At 54.8% G+C, this 16,033-nt stretch overlaps 2 protein-coding genes across 6 annotated transcripts in view; one reads left to right on the forward strand and one right to left on the reverse strand.

Moving 5' to 3' along the window:
- AFMID (arylformamidase) overlaps positions 1–6,398 on the reverse strand; it is an 18,846-nt gene extending 12,448 nt beyond the window's left edge. The window contains exons 1-3 of one of the 4 annotated variants that reach the window (XM_010983813.3): positions 6,319–6,398; positions 4,721–4,795; positions 3,014–3,104 (exon numbers count right to left, since the gene is read on the reverse strand). In XM_010983813.3, coding sequence (XP_010982115.1) covers positions 3,014–3,104; positions 4,721–4,780 — 151 coding nt within the window. In that variant the 5' untranslated portion in view covers positions 4,781–4,795; positions 6,319–6,398. Of the gene's footprint in view, positions 1–3,013; positions 3,105–4,720; positions 4,796–6,318 lie in introns of those variants that run through there. The other 3 variants (XM_064495477.1, XM_064495478.1, XM_010983812.3) reach the window with 3 other exon arrangements.
- TK1 (thymidine kinase 1) lies at positions 5,016–15,594 on the forward strand. Of its 2 annotated transcripts, XM_031469202.2 has the most exons (7): positions 5,016–5,172; positions 5,268–5,299; positions 6,339–6,449; positions 8,808–8,901; positions 14,112–14,201; positions 14,502–14,621; positions 14,711–15,594. In XM_031469202.2, the coding sequence occupies exons 1-7, from the start codon at positions 5,107–5,109 to the stop codon at positions 14,912–14,914; spliced, it is 717 nt and encodes a 238-aa protein (XP_031325062.1). In that variant the 5' UTR covers positions 5,016–5,106; the 3' UTR covers positions 14,915–15,594. The 2 variants fall into 2 exon arrangements, with proteins under 2 accessions (XP_031325062.1, XP_031325063.1); XM_031469203.2 differs by lacking the exon at positions 6,339–6,449.
- The last annotated feature ends 439 nt before the right edge of the window (positions 15,595–16,033 follow it).

Here is a 16,033-nt window from a genome sequence, read left to right on the forward strand (position 1 = left end):
CTGTCAGTCTCGGAGGCTGTCAATCACGAGGCCCCACCCACCTGGTTGGTGATTGGTCCTCCTGGGGGAGGCGTGGTTTGGGGGACTGGGAGTTTGGAACAGCACCCGAGCCCGGGGGTTTTACATACACCTCATTTAGTTTCTTGCACAATGTATTTTCACTGAGAATCCTGGTAAAACAAATTTAAAAGCTACTGGTAGCGGAAGTAGTTCTTCAAATCACCCTCTGCTCTCTGCCCATGCTTAGCCAGCCGTCCCCTGGTGCCCAGCCTTGATGGCGAGTAAGAGTGATCCACTCACTGGAAGAGGACAGCCCCCACTGCAAGTTACAGGTTGCCGCTGGAAGGATAAATACAAATCACAAGAGAAACAATTTCAATCCTCCCCCCACCCCGTTAAAAAAAAAAAAAAAAAAGGAAAAGAGAGTATACCCACCTCCCTTTTCCTAGAGCATTTATTTTTAGGAAACTTTTCACCATAAATCCTTTCTCTATCCCTTTGGGATGTATGTAAATATTTTAAAAAGCTCAATGAGTCTCTTGCCAGTTGTACAACCTAGGAATGCTTTTCTCAAGGACCTGGGACTCATCTCTTTGAAATGTAATCACCCGGGGAGATAACCCAGATTCTGTAGGGGGGCGGGACCCTAACTTCTGTAGGCACCTGGCTCCAAGCTGCAAAACGATCTCTTGCCTTAAGGATTATGGGAATTTTTCATTTTCCTCTGGATAAAGGCAACTTGCAAACACAGATGGCCACCTTAATTACCTGGTGGATTTAGGATGGACTACTGCAGCAGATGGTGCCTTCAGGTCCTCTTGCTCGAGTGCAGGTATCCATCTCGAGAGCAGGTATGCAATAGTGATACATCCCTGGCTGTGTGAAAGAGAGGCTTCTTTCTGGTTTTGCATTCTCCTTAGCGGCTTGTCTGTGATACACATCACAGTTTGGCTTCATCCTTACTCAGTAGAAAATCATGTTATCTTTCTCTTCTACCTTTGTGGAGAGGTTTTCTGGGTTGGCAGGAGAGTTTTTCATTTTTTCCACTTTACATCGCCAGCTCCTGAGTTTGATTCCAGTGAGGTGACCCGCAAGTCCCCAGGCAGCACTGATGACATCTGGGGAACCCCACTAGGAGAGGCTAGCTGGTGGGCACTCATCGATGCCACCTGACCATCATCACCCCTCGTCAGCCTGCTCCACTCTCCCCTGGACGCTCAGCTCGGGCAAGTGGTGACTGTCACTTGCTGTGTGAGCTTGGGTAAGTTATTTAACCTCATCAAGGAAGGCCTGGACTAGGGTGAGGCGAGTGAGGCACTTGCCCCAGGCACAGCATGGGGAGGGGGGCACCAGAAACTCAGTAATGAGGGTCCTTATGGGCTCTATGTTTGTGCCCCTCTGCCAAATTCATACCCTAATGGGGTGATATTTGGAGGTGGTGACTTTGGGAGGTAGTTTAGTTTAGCTGAGATCATGAGGGTGAAGCCCTTGTGATGTGATTAGTAGCCTTATAAGAAGAAAAAGAAAGAGCGTTTCTTTTTCTCTCTTTCTGCCATGTGAGGATGCAGGGACAAGGAGTCTGTCTGCAAGCCAGGAAGAGGACCCTCACCATGGAACCAAATCAGCTGGTACCTCGATCTTGGTCTCTCAGCCTCCAGAACTATGAGGAAGAGACTCCTATTGCTCACATCACTCAGCCTACGGGATTTTGTTACGGCAGCCTGACCTGACCAATACAAAGATACATCTCATTTAAAAGCAGTATTTTGGGGGGGGTAATTAGGTTTATTTCTTTATTTAAATGGAGGTGCTGGGGCTTGATCCCAGGACTTTGTGCACGTTCTACCACTGAGCTATACCCGTCCCAAAAATTAACACCAAAAAGTCCGTGACAAACAAAATGTCAACATCTCCAATAGAGACAGGCTCCAACCCATCCACGCATGGCTCTGCTCACTCACCTGGCCCTACTGCCCCTCTGTTATGACATTCATCTGCTTCACTGATAAAATGGGTCAGATGCACCTGTGGCACCTCTGTGCCAGCTGTAGCATCAAAAATTGGAAGGGAGGTGGGACATGAAGGTAAAGCTGTCTAGAGGGCTTCTTGGGAGCATCTGCTAAAGAGAGCCTCCGAGGGCAGCACGCTCGCCACTCTTTCTTCCTCTGAGTGTCTCGCTTTCTCTATGGGGTCAGCTCTTTTATCCCTCAAGACAATTATGATAGACAAACAGGTTTTACCAGCTCATGAAGGCTTCATCGCACACTCAAATATATACTGAGCACACAGAGACATACTTGGCACAGAGCTGAGCACAGCGGGCCCCAGGACACAGCTCCATCCCCTATTGGGACAGGGAAGATGCTGAAACATAATGGAACAAACCCCCACAAGCCTGTTCCTCCTGCTGGGCTATCTCAGTGAAGACAACCACCAACCCAGGCAGGAGCTCCGCTCAGTCTGCCGAAACAAGGCATTTGCCAACACCCAGTTTTCCCTCCTTGGAGGAGAGGCTGGCTGCGTCTTCACCCACACTTCCCCCAGGGAGCCCACGTGCCCAACTCAGCGGTGGTACAACGCTCTAAAGACATGGGGCAGGGATGGGAATTAACCTTGAGACTTCACTAGCCTACAGATTCCCAAGTCCTGGTTTCTTTAAAAACAAAAAGGGGGGGGGGTTGCTTTTTGTAAATAGTGACAACATCCCACGTTCAGCAACTGAGGTGGGGGCCTTCCTTTTTTCACTCCGCATCCCTGTGCCAGTGTGGCCTTAGGGCCTGGGCACAGCTGGCTGGTTGGCTGAGCAGGAGGGGAAGTGGAGCATGGTTGCCTGCCCCTGTCTGGCAGCAAGGGCTCCTGGGTGCCTGGCTCCCTCCTCAGATGCAGTGTCTGGACTTTGGGAACTTCCCCGAGAGGCTGGGGCGCTGCGACTCCTCCTCCATCCCGCAGCATTTTGAACCACTGCCACGTGCTAAAGTCCACCCGAAGCAGCCACAGAGAGGTCCCCTGGTACCCTCATCTCCTATCTGTGAGTAGGTCCTCATGGCCTCCTCTGCTCCCCGTCGGACGACCCATCTGCTGGGGGAGTACTGATTCTCCAGCTCCTACGGGACACAGACACAAGGTTCCTTGAGACCTCTGACCTCCACGCATAGTGCCCCCGCCCCTCTGCATGACTGGATGCTCCTCTCAGCCTGGAGAAGTCCCTCCCCAATATCTCAGCTTCTCACAGATGCCCTCAGCTTCCTTCCCTCCAGTCTCCAACCTAACAACCCACTCCCCACTTTCCCCCCAACTAATTAATTACATGTTTCAGATACAACATTGCAGATGCCATCAGTTTCATGGTCTAGAGCAGTGACTGTGCCTTTAAGAGGACAGCCTTAAAGGGGAGATGAGGTCCTGTAAATGTGTCCCAGTGAATGCCACCAAGGGTACCACTTCTATAGCAGTTAAGACCATGGGAGGCCAGGGAGCTGGTGTGGCCACTGCAGAGAAAGTGGCGTGGAGCTGATCTTCCCTGAGAGGGTACAATTCTGACGGCAAGAGGACACAGCAGTCAGAGGCACAGTGGTGAAGAGGAAGGAATCAAAGGTCAGCTAGGAAATGTTGACCAGCCAGATTGTTGAAACACAGAGGTGAGGCTGGGAAGCTAGGGCTGTAGGGTGGAGGGTCTTGGATGTCAAGCTACGATGTTCAGACTTAATGCAGAAAGTAGCGAGGAACCAGGTTTTGCAGAAAGAGATCAAAGGCAAAACAAAACAAAACAAAACAAACAGGTGAAGGCTGGACTGGGAGATCTGAAGACAGGGTGGCCTCATGGAAAGGTCTTGGGCTCTGGAGTCAGATGGGCTCAGTGCCAGCCAAGCTCTATCCCTTTTACCCTGGGGCACTTAACCTACAGTCAGTTCCTGCTTCCTTATAGTGGGTATTGTAATAGTAGCCTCACAAGGTTGAAAGATATAAGGCATGTAAATGAAGTAAAGCTAACCACGCAAATGTGGGTTACCTCCTCTACCCACTGAGCAGGGTTCTTGGCCAAGGGTCTTTGGGTCTATATAATCCGTACCTGTAGGATACCTGGCCCACCCTGTGACCTCTATCATTAACATCTTTATTGCTATAATTTATGATAATGGTAATGTAATGGGTTTCTGAGAGTGCTCTCATACTACAGGTTTGTGTGTGTGTGTGTGAGAAACAGAGACAGAGGATGGAATTTCTTGGGGGCAGTATCCATAACTGTCATCAGATTCTTAGTGTGTCCATGACAAGAAAAAGAACCACTGCCTAAAATGTAGGAAAAATAGTTAGGAAATCATAATTGAATGATAATCTTAACAGTGCTTTGCATAGGCTGTATCTAACCCTCACGACCACGCCGCGGTAAATTCCAGCCTTTCTGCCTCCTTCAGCTCCTGACACATCCGCTACACACATTGCATAACCGCAGATTAAGGTCGGGAACTTCGACCCCAAACGCTGCTGGGTTTATGGATATTAACACAGCCAGGGATTCATTTTTTTCTACTCTTAAAACCAGGCTAGGAAAACCAGCCTGAAGCGAAAAGTAAAACAAATCACAGTGCTAAAGCTCTCGGGAATGGCCCACAGCAGGCTCCTAACGGCGCCCACAGGAGTGGTTCTCAACTTTTCTTAGAACTCCCGTCTAATCCCTGAGCTACACCTCGGCCCTAGCCGCTCCCACAAATCCGCCTACCTCTTTAGACATTTTCCTCCAAGGAGCCCCGCGTCCGCCGCCTCCGCCCGGAACATCCATCCCGCTGCGTACCTTCTGAGAGGTGCAAGGCCGGCTCTTTAAATACCGGAGGGCGGGGCTCCCGCCAGGCCCCGCCCCGCTGAGCCTTGTCCACCGCCCCGGCGTACGAGCCGGGCGCGCGTTCCCGGTGCCTCCCACGAGGGGGCGGGCTGAGGTCAAATCTCCCGCCGGTCCCGTGACCGCGCGGTGATTGGCTCCGGGACGGAGGCTGCGGCTCCCGATTGGCCCGAGCGCCGGGGATAAAGAATCGTGGCGCGGAAACCCGCGCAAGCTTGCGGGGAGGCGGCGGTGGAGAGTCTCCGGTTCGCGGTCTCCCAGGAGGCACTATGAGCTGCATCAACCTGCCCAACGTGCTTCCCGGCTCCCCCAGCAAGACCCGGGGGCAGATCCAGGTGCGGGCGCGAGGCGGGGCGGGGTCGTGCCCGGGGCCCGGGGTCCGGGTGGCCGTGCCCACCAGGCCTCTAAGTGTCCCCTCCCTCTCTCCTAGGTGATTCTCGGACCCATGTTTTCAGGAAAAAGGTAATGGCCGCGGGACGGGGGGTAGGCCGGGACTTCCTTCTCTCCCACCTCCTCCAACCCTCAGGACGCCGTCCTCCTCCCCTGGCGCCCTCTACCCGGAGCCTTCCGCCTCTCAGAGACCCCCTCTAGAACAGCCCCCACTGCCCGACCCCCGCGTCCCCGCGAGGATGCCGCTCCTTCCCGGAATCCCTCCTGGAGGAGGAGCTCCTCCCCTTCCCGCCCGGGTCAAACCTGCCTCCCCTTGGGGTCATTCAGCCACCACTCCTTCCAGGAGCTGGTGACAGGTGTTTACAGTTTAGCCCCTCACAGAAGTCTTCTCTGAAGGGGGCGACCACGGTGGGCCAGACCTGTGTGCCCTGCTCTATCTGTGGCCTCCTTCTGGGGTGACTGTTTCCTTAGGTGGCCCAGGACAGGTAGTTACTTTCCACACTGAAGAGTCAAGTGGGGCCTTTGCTTCCTCGAAGTGATGGAGCCAGTCCCAGGCAGAGGTGGGGCCAGGGGGCCCCCAGTGACTCCCCAGGCTCCTTCCTGTATGGCCCTGGGGGATCACTCCAGCCCAAATCCCTTCCCTTGAGGGTGAGGCTTAGGGTGGACTCTTGGACCCAGAGACAAAGCCCTTTCTTTGTGGTACCAAAAGGTTTTGTGAAGTTAATTCAGAGATGAGATTACTTTGGAATGGGATCTGGACCTCCTCCTTTGCATGTGGTCTTTTCCTCCCCCCAACCTACCATGCCCCTGAGAAAGTCACTCCTCCAGACCTTCCCTGGATCACCTGAGGGCCCTTCCTTACCACCCTCCCCATACAGAACGACTTCCAGCCCAGACGTGTTCCTCCTTCTTAAGCCTAGTCTGTGAACTCTTACTGTGGGCCCTTTCTGTCCTCACGGGTCCTTTCCACACCCTGCCCTGGCGGCTTTCTATCCCTTGGTGGGGCTCAGGCTGTACACCCCTAGAAGGCAGTGGGGGCCTGCCTTGGGCTGATGGGGTCTTCTCACCCACTCTCATGCCGGGGGCCTCACCTGGCGCTCTGCTCTTGCAGCACTGAGCTGATGAGACGGGTCCGTCGCTTCCAAATTGCCCAGTACAAGTGCCTGGTGATCAAATATGCCAAAGACACGCGGTACAGCAACAACTTCTCCACGCACGACCGGTCAGTCCCTGCCCCTTCCGTCCTGTCCCCACACCTTTTGTGAGAAGCCCGGTGAAATTCCCAGGGCACAGAACATACTGTGCTCTCAGAGCTCTTGAGAGAGGATGGTTAATAGTGCTGTTGCCTGGCAGCGAGTCCTTAAAATCCACAAACTTTCCAGGTTACTGGGCCAGGTCTCCTAGAACTTGGACTTTCATGTGGCTCTAGCCCAGTGATTCTTAACTGGATCACTGGAGACCGTTTTGCCTGCTAGAGTACATTTGGCAATGTCTGGAAATGTTTTTCAGTTTTCACAGCTGGAGGAGGGGAGGGCATGCTGGCATCTAGTGGGCAGAGGGCAGGGATGCCGTCAGACATCCTACAGTGCACGGGACAGCCCCACAACAAAGAATGGTCCAGCCCCAGAGGGCAGGGATGCTGTCAGACATCCTATAGTGCACGGGACAGCCCCACAATAAAGAATGGTCCAGCCCCAAATGTCACTAGTGTCTAGCCACGGTTGAGAAGCCCTCGCTAGACCTACTGATTTTTATTTAAGTTTTTGGTTGGCTTGTCCTCGCTGACTCCTTCATCTCGTGGTCTCGCTGCATCCGCTTTCACGTTTACCCGCCTGTGCCCTGTGGACATTTCAGCCTGCAGCCTGAGGCTGGGAGGTTAAATTTGGTACCACTCCTGACATTCCTTGCAGCGGATTGGGGCCTGATGTTTCAGAGCCTGAGACCCTTTTCTCAGCCTCCCGACTAATCCACGTGAGCCCCCAGCATCATGGCTGTGCTGTGTGTGGCTTCAGGGTGGGAGCGTGGGGGTTTCTGCAGCCAGGCAGGTGGTAAGGCAGAGAGGGCCCAGGACTTGGAGTTAAGTTAAATGTTGAGTGACGTTTCCCAGACACGTCTCATGCAAGTCATTTGCATCCCCATGTTTGCTTCTTTATCCCTCGAACACAGGTGTCCGATGCGCAGTGGGGAGTGTCAGGGGTGGACAGCGAAGGCAGAAGAGGCAACAATGCAGTGATTAGAGGTGCAGCTTCTGGAGTCGGGCAGATGGGGTGGAATCCAAGTTCTGTCCCAATGTCAAAATCCTCTAACATGGGCTGCAGAGGCCTGGACAAGCCGCAGTGGGGCTGAGCGCTCGGCAGGAGGGACAGAGCTCCAGAGACGCCAGAACCAGCCGCTGCCTTGCCTGCTCTCTGGTTTTCTCTGGGGAACGATGGGGACTCTTAAACACAGGAAACAGTTTCCTGCTCATCCCAGACCTTGAAACAGGATTATGGCCAAAGAACAACGAAGCAGTAGTTGTAAAGTTCTGTATCCACACGTAGCTGCATACTGCGGGGCCTTCAGCAAACTCCTAGCTCCTTGGAAGGCTAATTCAGAGAAGCAGGCAGAAATGGAAACAGAAGAAAATAACATTATAGAAAAACATAGAAACTGCTTAAACAGACAGAGGACAAAGAACTGTATTCCTCTTCCCAAAGGCCGTGGGGCAGGGTGGGCTCCACGTGTCCCCGAGCGCCCTGGAACGCTCCCACACATGGCCTTTCACTTTCAGGCGCTGCTGGGTAGGAAGCTCCCCCCAGGACACACGAGGCAGCAGTATGAATGCGGATTTGAATCCTGACTCTGCCAGTCAATAGCTCTATGATCTTACAGAAATCCTTTAATCGGCCCGAGAAGTCAAATGGAGGGAATTCGAGGTCACTGCACTGCTGGGTGGTGTTCGCGGCTCCTCTCCCTGCTGGGCCGGCAGGGCCCCCTGGCTTAGAGTCTGGTGCTAGTGGTGTGTCTGGGGGCGTGGTGGGACTTCCATGGGCCCTGGGGACTTTCTGCCTTTGCGGGCCCCTTCCTCTATAAAAAGAAAAAGATTAAAAATTATACTTTATGGCTGCACTGATATAAGGACAAGTAGAATCCAGGCAGAGTTACATTTATTCTGATTTTTTAAATAAATTAAAACCTTCTGTCGGCCCCTAAGGCATGTCGGGCCCTGGGCACTGTGCCTGATGAAGTGCCACCCTGTCTGCGCCCTGCCACACACACACGCGCACACACAGTCTCTGCAGAGCGGAGGAGAGCTTGTGCCTCTGGGTGGAGCTTTACATCGGGCATTGCTCATTTCCAGTCCAAAGCGTGAAGTGAAATAGCTCTTGCTGAATAACTGGCTTTCCGAACAAAGGCCTTTATTCTCCCCCGATGCCTTCCCACGGGCACTAACTTCTCAAAGCTCTGGACCGACACCACAGCCTGCTTTGCAGGTAGAGGGGTGCTCATGAGAGCTGTTCCCTGGCCCCTCAGCCCCGTTCCTGGCCTCCTTGGGCTCCCTTGCCTGGCTCACGCTGTCTCTCTGGCTTTCTGTCCCCAGGAACACCATGGAGGCGCTGCCAGCCTGCCTGCTCCGGGATGTGGTCCCCGAGGCTCTGGGCGTGGCTGTCATAGGCATCGACGAAGGGCAGTTTGTAAGTTGACTTGTCCTGGCATCACTGATTTCGAACCCCTCTAACTCCCCTTCTTTCCTATGCTGGTTTGGACGTTATTGGTTCTGGTTCTGATCTTTCTTTAAGGTAAACATTGTTATGTTAACTCACTTGAACTAGCGTCTGAACACCCTTTGAATTCCCCTTGCTACTGCGTTACTGTTACATGGGATTTATTGTACTTTAAAAAATATATATATGTGTGTGTATGTATATATATATATATGCTTACAGTGAACAAAAAATGTGATTTCTCAACACTGGTGTATTGGGAGGGTTTGGTTTTGTTTGGCTCGTTGTTGCTTCCTGCTTGTTCTTTGTGGGTGTATTTTTCCTCCTGCTGAAATACATCCTTTAGTAGTTCTTGTAGCCAGGATGTGTCGGTGGGAAGCGCTCCCAGTCTTGATATGAAAATGGCTTTATTTCGTTTTCCAGTTTCAGCTGGGCAGCAAGTGGCAGTTGACCGTTTCCTTGTTGCTTTGGAAAAGCAACAGCCCTCCTTACAGTCTGGGAGAAGGCTGCCCCAGCCAGGCAGTCGCTTTCCCGGGCAGGGAGCTGATCTGCTCTGTCTCAGAACAGTGCATCCCGGGGTCTTATTTTTATTTATCCTGTCTCGTGTTGGGTGTGGCTTATTGAACAATTTACTGGTTTTGAGTCGGTCCTGTTCCTTCCGTTGTCTTTCTGGAAACCTCGTTTTCCAGGCATTCCTGGCTCCCTCTGCGTCCATGTCCCCAGGAGCGAGCGCGCGTCCTCTGGCTGCGCTGACAGGTTGTCTTTCGGGGCATTAGTTTTCTCTCCGGCGCTTTGGAATGTTTTGTTTCTGCAAGTGCGTCCTGAATGTAGAAAGCTAGAACTTGCTCCAAAGGGGCTTCATGTTTCCAGGGCTGGACTATACGACAGGGACAGCCCGGGCCCAGGCTCCGCTCCCACTGCTGGAGGCTGAGGGTCTTCTACCCCCATGCGGGGTGCATCTTCTCAAGTGTGCCCGGTGGAGACCGACTCCCCGCCGCCCGGGCCTGCTCGCCCACCTTCCATTTCCGACCCTTGGAGATGCTTCCGGGCACAGCTGCGTCTTACCTGGTATCTTCGCACACACACGTGCACACCTTTCTGTTTTCTCCCTTGGCTGTGTGGTGGAGGGACTTGGGGCTAGGAGGTGAGCTCAGGGTGGGAACCGGCTATGGCTCTTCCTTTCTCTTCTAGACTGTGGGCTCGGAAAGGCTCTGGGGACAGTCTCAGAACAAGGATTGTGAGCTCTGTGGAGGCCCTCCCTTCCTTCAGACCCAGAGCGATGGGTGGCTCACAGCTCTGCTCCCTGGCTGTGTGTAAAATGTGTTTGTGGGGCTGAACCGGGCACCTTGGCAGGGACCTTCCTCTTCTTAATTCTCCTTGGTCAATAACCAGGTGCCCTAGGTCAGGACCCAGCGGGCCACCTGCCCCACAATTCTGTTCCCTGTTTCTGTGTCTCCTTTCTCCCTGGCCAGCAAGTAGAACTTGGGTTCTCACAACAAATGTCTATTAAACCCACCGTGGAAACATCACCAGTCTCTGTTCTGCCCTCACCCCTGTGGGTCTTGCTTTGTAAGAAGTTCTGGGGTCTGGGGGGCCACCCCTCAACACAGGACCCAACAAAAGGACTGCCCCTCCCTCCCTTCATCTTTCCCCATTGCAGGGGATGGTTGGGAGAGGTGTGTCCAAAGACCCCAGGCTGCAAGCTGAGGTGCGGTGGGAGGTGGGCGCCTGGCTCTCAGGCACGCTGGCCCCGCAGTGTCACCCCGAGTGCTGGTTTTATCGCACAGGTAATAACAGGTGTAATCTAGGGAAAGTTAGGACTACATCAAAGAAGAAAGAAAGTCCACGATTGATCGCTGTGGTCCAGAGACCACCAGGAACGGCCCCGGAACTGGGACTGTTGTTACAGGGAGACGCACACCAAGGGGCCTGGGGGTGTGGGTGAGGGGTCTGGCGAGGGTCTGGGTACTAGGATGGGGGCTGTGTTGGGTCCTTCCGGGGAGGGTTTTAGGAGGCTGTTCTGGCTCTTGATTCGGTGTCCCGGGAAGGGCGATGATTCTGACCCACATCTTAAACCTTACCTACAGGGAGGGTGGCCCAGAGGGAGGGCAGGGCCAGGCTGGTAAAGCAGCATTGGTCGCTCCTCTTAGCCAGGAGAGGGGACGTCTGGTGCGTCGTAGCCCACATGGTGTTCACGTTCCATCCGTGCTCAGATGTGCTTGCGGGGTGTCTGGTTTTTGTCTCAACCGTCAGAGTCACGGAGTGGCCTCACTGGGAGCTCGTGTTCCGTGAAATTGATTCTGTTCAACAGAGAAACAGCAAGGCCCAGCTATGAGCGAGGCCAGCTCCTGCTGCCGGACGGCCCTTCCCTTTCACTGCCCAGAAAAACAAACAAACCCCGTGTGACATGTTGGTTTAACCCTTCTAGTCTCCATACATACATATATTTATAGATCGGGCTGACACCACACGTGTGACCATTTTCCATGTCAGCTACTTACCCTTATGAATGTACCATGTCTTACACAAGCAGGCCCCTTGGGTGTGGCCCTTAAAGGCTGTGAGGGACATGTGTGCGGGCATCCTGGGCTGTCGTCTGGTGTACTGGGGTTTGTCTACTAAATGGAATCACCGGTTGAGGGGCTGATCTCATTCATTCATTCATTCGATAAGTATTTTCTGAGCTTGTGCCACTGGGCAGCAGGGTTCCAGGTGCTGGGGATACAGCCAGCACCTCACCCTCACAATTCTAGTTCTGGAAGAGAAATCTGTCACAGGTGGGGTGGGGGCAGCTGGAGGAGAAAGGCAGCGTGAGGGGTAGAGCTAACGGGGGGGGACGCTGCTTTATGGGTCAGAAATTGGTCAAAAGGAAAGTGTGATTCCGAGTGTGTCTCAGGGGTGTCCAGGAGGCCTGGGGCTTCAGCCAGGCTGGCTGGAAAGAGTTAACCCCGGGAGGGTCTGGGACCGCTGGAGGGCGCTCCTCTGCTTGAGGAGAACCCGGGAAGGCAGGGGCGAGGGCCGGGGAGAGACAGCTGGGTCTTTGCAGAAATCCCCAGCCAGGGCAGAGTGGCGCGCACACTTCCTGTCCTGCCCGAGTGTCTGTCCTGGCCCGGCGGCTCCCATCTTCCTCCGTGTTTCTCCTTTTGTAAACTGCCTTCTTCTCTTGGATTCTGTCTCCTCTGTCAGACGGGAAAAAACCAGAGCCCCTTTGTCACACGCTGTAGCTATTTCTTCCTGTTTATTTGCCTTTGGGTTTCGTCTGTGCGTTTCATGTCGCTGTCGCCACTCGCGGTGGAATGTTTCACGCGGTCACATTCCTGTCCTCCGTGGCCTCAGCCGGGGCGCATGGTTTCCCCGCGTGTCATGGCCGCCAGCCCTTGGCAAGATGATGACGAGGGTGAAACTTCTCCCTTGCCCCCCCCTTTTGTTCTCTCCCCCATCAAACCTCCTTCAGGAAGTGGCTCTCGGCAGGTCAGCCAAGGCGTTGAACCAGCAGAGGAACCAAGCAGCCAGACGTGTCCCCACCAGGAAACCCCTCCTGTTACTTTTCTACCCGGATCCCGTGTTGCAGTCATCTTTGTCTGCCGGGAAAACCCTACATTTACTAAGTGCTCTGCAGCTCCATTTTAAACGTACCCTGCATGAGGGCCCCGTGGCTGCTGTAACACGTACCACAGACTGGGTGCTTTAAACCCCGGACATTCAATTCCTTCGGCCCTTGAGTCTGGGAGCCCGAGATCAAGGTGTGGGTGCGTGGGGCCCCCGAGGCTGTTCCAGGCCCATCCCCTTGGCGTGCAGGTGGCTGTCTGCTCCCTGTGACTTCACATCATCTTTCCCTGTGTGGGTCTCCGTCCAAACTTCCCCTTTTTACAAGGACACCAGTCCTACTGGATTAGGGCCCATCCTACTGGCCTGCTTTCCCTGGACGACCTCTGCAAAGACCCTCTCCAAAGAAGGCCACATTCTGGGTGTTGGGAGTTAGGGTTTCAACATATGGATTTGAGGGGCAGGAGGGGACATAATTCAACCCATAATGTGACCTAAAACACGAATGGCAATAAAAACTAATGCCAGTAACACCATGGTTACCAGTGGGCATCTCGAGATGTGCAGACAACCCAGGCAGCTCTGTCCTTACCTGTGGTCACCCAGGAGCCCCTGCGGGGTCCAGGGTGCAGTGTTTCTGGTTGGGGGTGGGTGCATGTGGACAGGGGACAAAGTTTGGGTGGAAGAGGTGAGCTCTCTGACTGTGGGCATTGCTGAGGTGGGCGGGGCCAAGGACCCTCCAAGGCCCCCCAGCGCTGATGTGGAAGGACCCGTGTCCTGACGGGGCCTCGACAGGGAGGGTGAGGCATAGGGATGCTCATGCCGGTTCTGTCCCCGCCCCCACCCAGGGGCTACCTGGCAATGTCTAGACAACAGCTGTTTGTGAGCACGGCGGCGGGGCTGTGGGCTGAATTTCTGTGACCTGTGATGACTCCTTTAGAGAAACAGCAGAGCTGTGCGTGTGGTCGTGTGGAGCCTCTGGGTCAGGGGGTCCGGCTGGAATAAAATCTGACTTACCAAGGAAGTGACCTCTCTGCAGGCCCCGTATTTAGAAGGCTGTGCTGTGCCGTCCTGTCCCTTAAGGGCCAGTGGAACCCCAGCCTCCTCTCAGGGCATCACACAGCATGTTATGTTTAAGGTGGGGGGCAAACACACAAAGCCTGCCTATCGGCCACATAGCACATGTAAGAAATTATTTGAGGGTCTTTAATCCTTAAACACCAAGGGCCTTCCTTGCCTTTTCTTAGACTCAGGAACGTAGTCATTGCCAAAGTCACACAGCTAATGGGTCCAGCCAAGAGCATGGTTCAAGCCCAAGGCAGCCTCTGGTCGGAGCGTTTGACCCCTGCGGTGGTAGACGTTTCTCCAGCCGGGCTGGCATCCTGGTGACAGGTCCAGGTGCTCGCACGGAGCAGGACCTGGTGTTGTCGTGGAAAGCTGGTGGAGTGGTGGACCACCTGGACAGGGGATATGCAGGCTGTGTGCTGGGTGGGAGGCTTGGGGCCACCCTGTGCTCGTGCGCCACGCTGATCGATGCTGGTGGCTGGGACTGTCGGGTCTGGCAGTGAGTTCTCCGTGGCCCCAGAAGCTCTGCCCAGGGTGGACACTCACCCTCCTCCTCTCGCCCCTCCTAGTTCCCCGACATCGTGGAGTTTAGCGAGGCCATGGCCAACGCCGGGAAGACTGTGATTGTGGCTGCACTGGATGGGACCTTCCAGAGGAAGGTAAGGGCTGTCTGGCCTGGCCCTTGGTTGAACCCTGGAGGCGGGAAGGGGCCTGTGGCTTGGCTCTGGGAGCACTTGGAGCTGCTCAAACTGTGTCGTGCCCAACCCCAGGCACTCAGGTGAGCCGGATCCTGACCCCTGGTTTGCCCCAGACTGGGTCCACCTGCTGTGGGCTGTGGTACTGAGGGATAGGCGAGGTCAAGGCCTCGCTTCCTGGTGTCAGTGCTGTAAGTCAGAGGGTTTCAAGGAAAAGCCCACCTCTGGAGGTGGGTGTACACCAGTCTTTCTGTGGGAACGCAGGCTTTCGGGACCATTCTGAACCTGGTGCCCCTGGCTGAGAGCGTGGTGAAGCTGACGGCCGTGTGCATGGAGTGCTTCCGGGAAGCTGCCTACACCAAGAGGCTGGGCGTGGAGAAAGAGGTAGCCCCTCCTTGCCTTCTCCTGGGGGCGGGTGCAGCCGGGGGTGCCACGTCCCCGCTCAGTCCAGGTGCCTCGTGTCCCATGGCCAGGTCGAGGTGATCGGAGGAGCAGACAAGTACCACTCTGTGTGCCGCCTCTGCTACTTCAAGAAGGCATCATCGGGGCAGCCTGCCTGGCTGGACGGCACGGAGAACAAAGAGAACTGCCCGGTGCTGGGGAGACCCGGGGAGGCCCCGGGAGCCCGGAAGCTGTTTGCCCCTCATCAGATCCTGCAGTGCGGCCCGGCCAACTGAGGTGCTGGATCCCCTACCTGGGACCAGCCACCTGCCCCGGGGCCTGCTGCCGCCCCCTGCCGTACACCTGCCCCCTGTGTGCTATGCGGCCTCTGTGGAGGAAGCTGGGGTTGGGGGTAAGGTTTCACCAGCACGGGGAGCTTTCCGCCTGCTGCAGCACCCTTTCCTGGCTCGGTGGTCCACACACCACGTTTCCCTCCTTGCCTGCCCACTGGCCTTTCTCAGTTCCCTTCCCAGCTGCTGGGTGGCTCACAGGCCAGAGCTGGGTTGCTCTGTGGTGCGGGGTCTGGCCCCCGCAGACCTCCCTCCCTCCCTCCCTCCCCCTTGGGGTGAGGGCCAGTGCTGCTGGCTTCTTCCTCTTTGTGGCTTTGCTGCTGAGTTTCTGTTCTCACTGGGAACTCCATGCACTCGCACCTCTGGCTTGGCGCCCAGCCTCGTCCCACGCAAAGACTTGGTCCCTCTGCCTGGGACAGGCTCCCAGCCCATTGGGGATGGCTGCACTTGTGTTCTCTTGCTTCCCTTCTTGCTCTGGTGATCGTTTTCTCCAGGATTCCAGCTTCTCCTATGTGCCCTGCTGGGGCTCAGATCCCAGGGGCTTGTCTTTTGGGGAGGGGCTATGATTTTTTCTGTTGTAGCATGTGAAATTAATAACTAATATTAAAATTTACTGGTTAGCAAAAGCACATTTCTCTTTAACTGTCTGGGATTCCCCGGGTCTCACTGTAGACAACTCTGCCATGATTTAGGTCTGGGGATTTCTTTCTAAATCTTTTTCTAGTTTTACTGATCTCTTAGCCACAACCCTTTTTAACAGAGAAACGATCATGAAACGTGTCCTAAGAAGAATGCTCGCTCTTCCGTCTGGGTGGGTTTCAGGACAAGACAGGGACGGAGGAGCCTGAGGCCCAGGCTGGAAAAATGAAGCCTTGGTCTTGCTGCCAGCTGGGGCTGTGAGGTCAGGTTTTGTTTGTGAAACAGACACTTGACAGTTCAGGAGCCAAGAAGACCAGCTCAGCTGTGCCTTGGGAAATGGGCTGTGGGCAGGGTGCGTGGCGGCGAGCGTGCCCAGTCGGGGGGGAGTGGGGCTGGGCGGTAGGTGTGCCCGGTGCAGACAGTCCG

This window comes from Camelus dromedarius, chromosome 16, assembly GCF_036321535.1.
Source record: "Camelus dromedarius isolate mCamDro1 chromosome 16, mCamDro1.pat, whole genome shotgun sequence".
Taxonomy (NCBI): Eukaryota; Metazoa; Chordata; class Mammalia; order Artiodactyla; family Camelidae; genus Camelus; species Camelus dromedarius.

Bases quoted from the DNA above. Each gene is read 5' to 3' on its own strand.
- TK1 (XM_031469202.2), top strand. From the start codon at position 5,107: ATGAGCTGCATCAACCTGCCCAACGTGCTTCCCGGCTCCCCCAGCAAG. The intron at 5,173-5,267 runs GTGCGGGCGCGA...CCTCTCTCCTAG, and splicing joins AGACCCGGGGGCAGATCCAG to GTGATTCTCGGACCCATGTT. The intron at 14,202-14,501 runs GTAAGGGCTGTC...GTGGGAACGCAG, and splicing joins ATGGGACCTTCCAGAGGAAG to GCTTTCGGGACCATTCTGAA.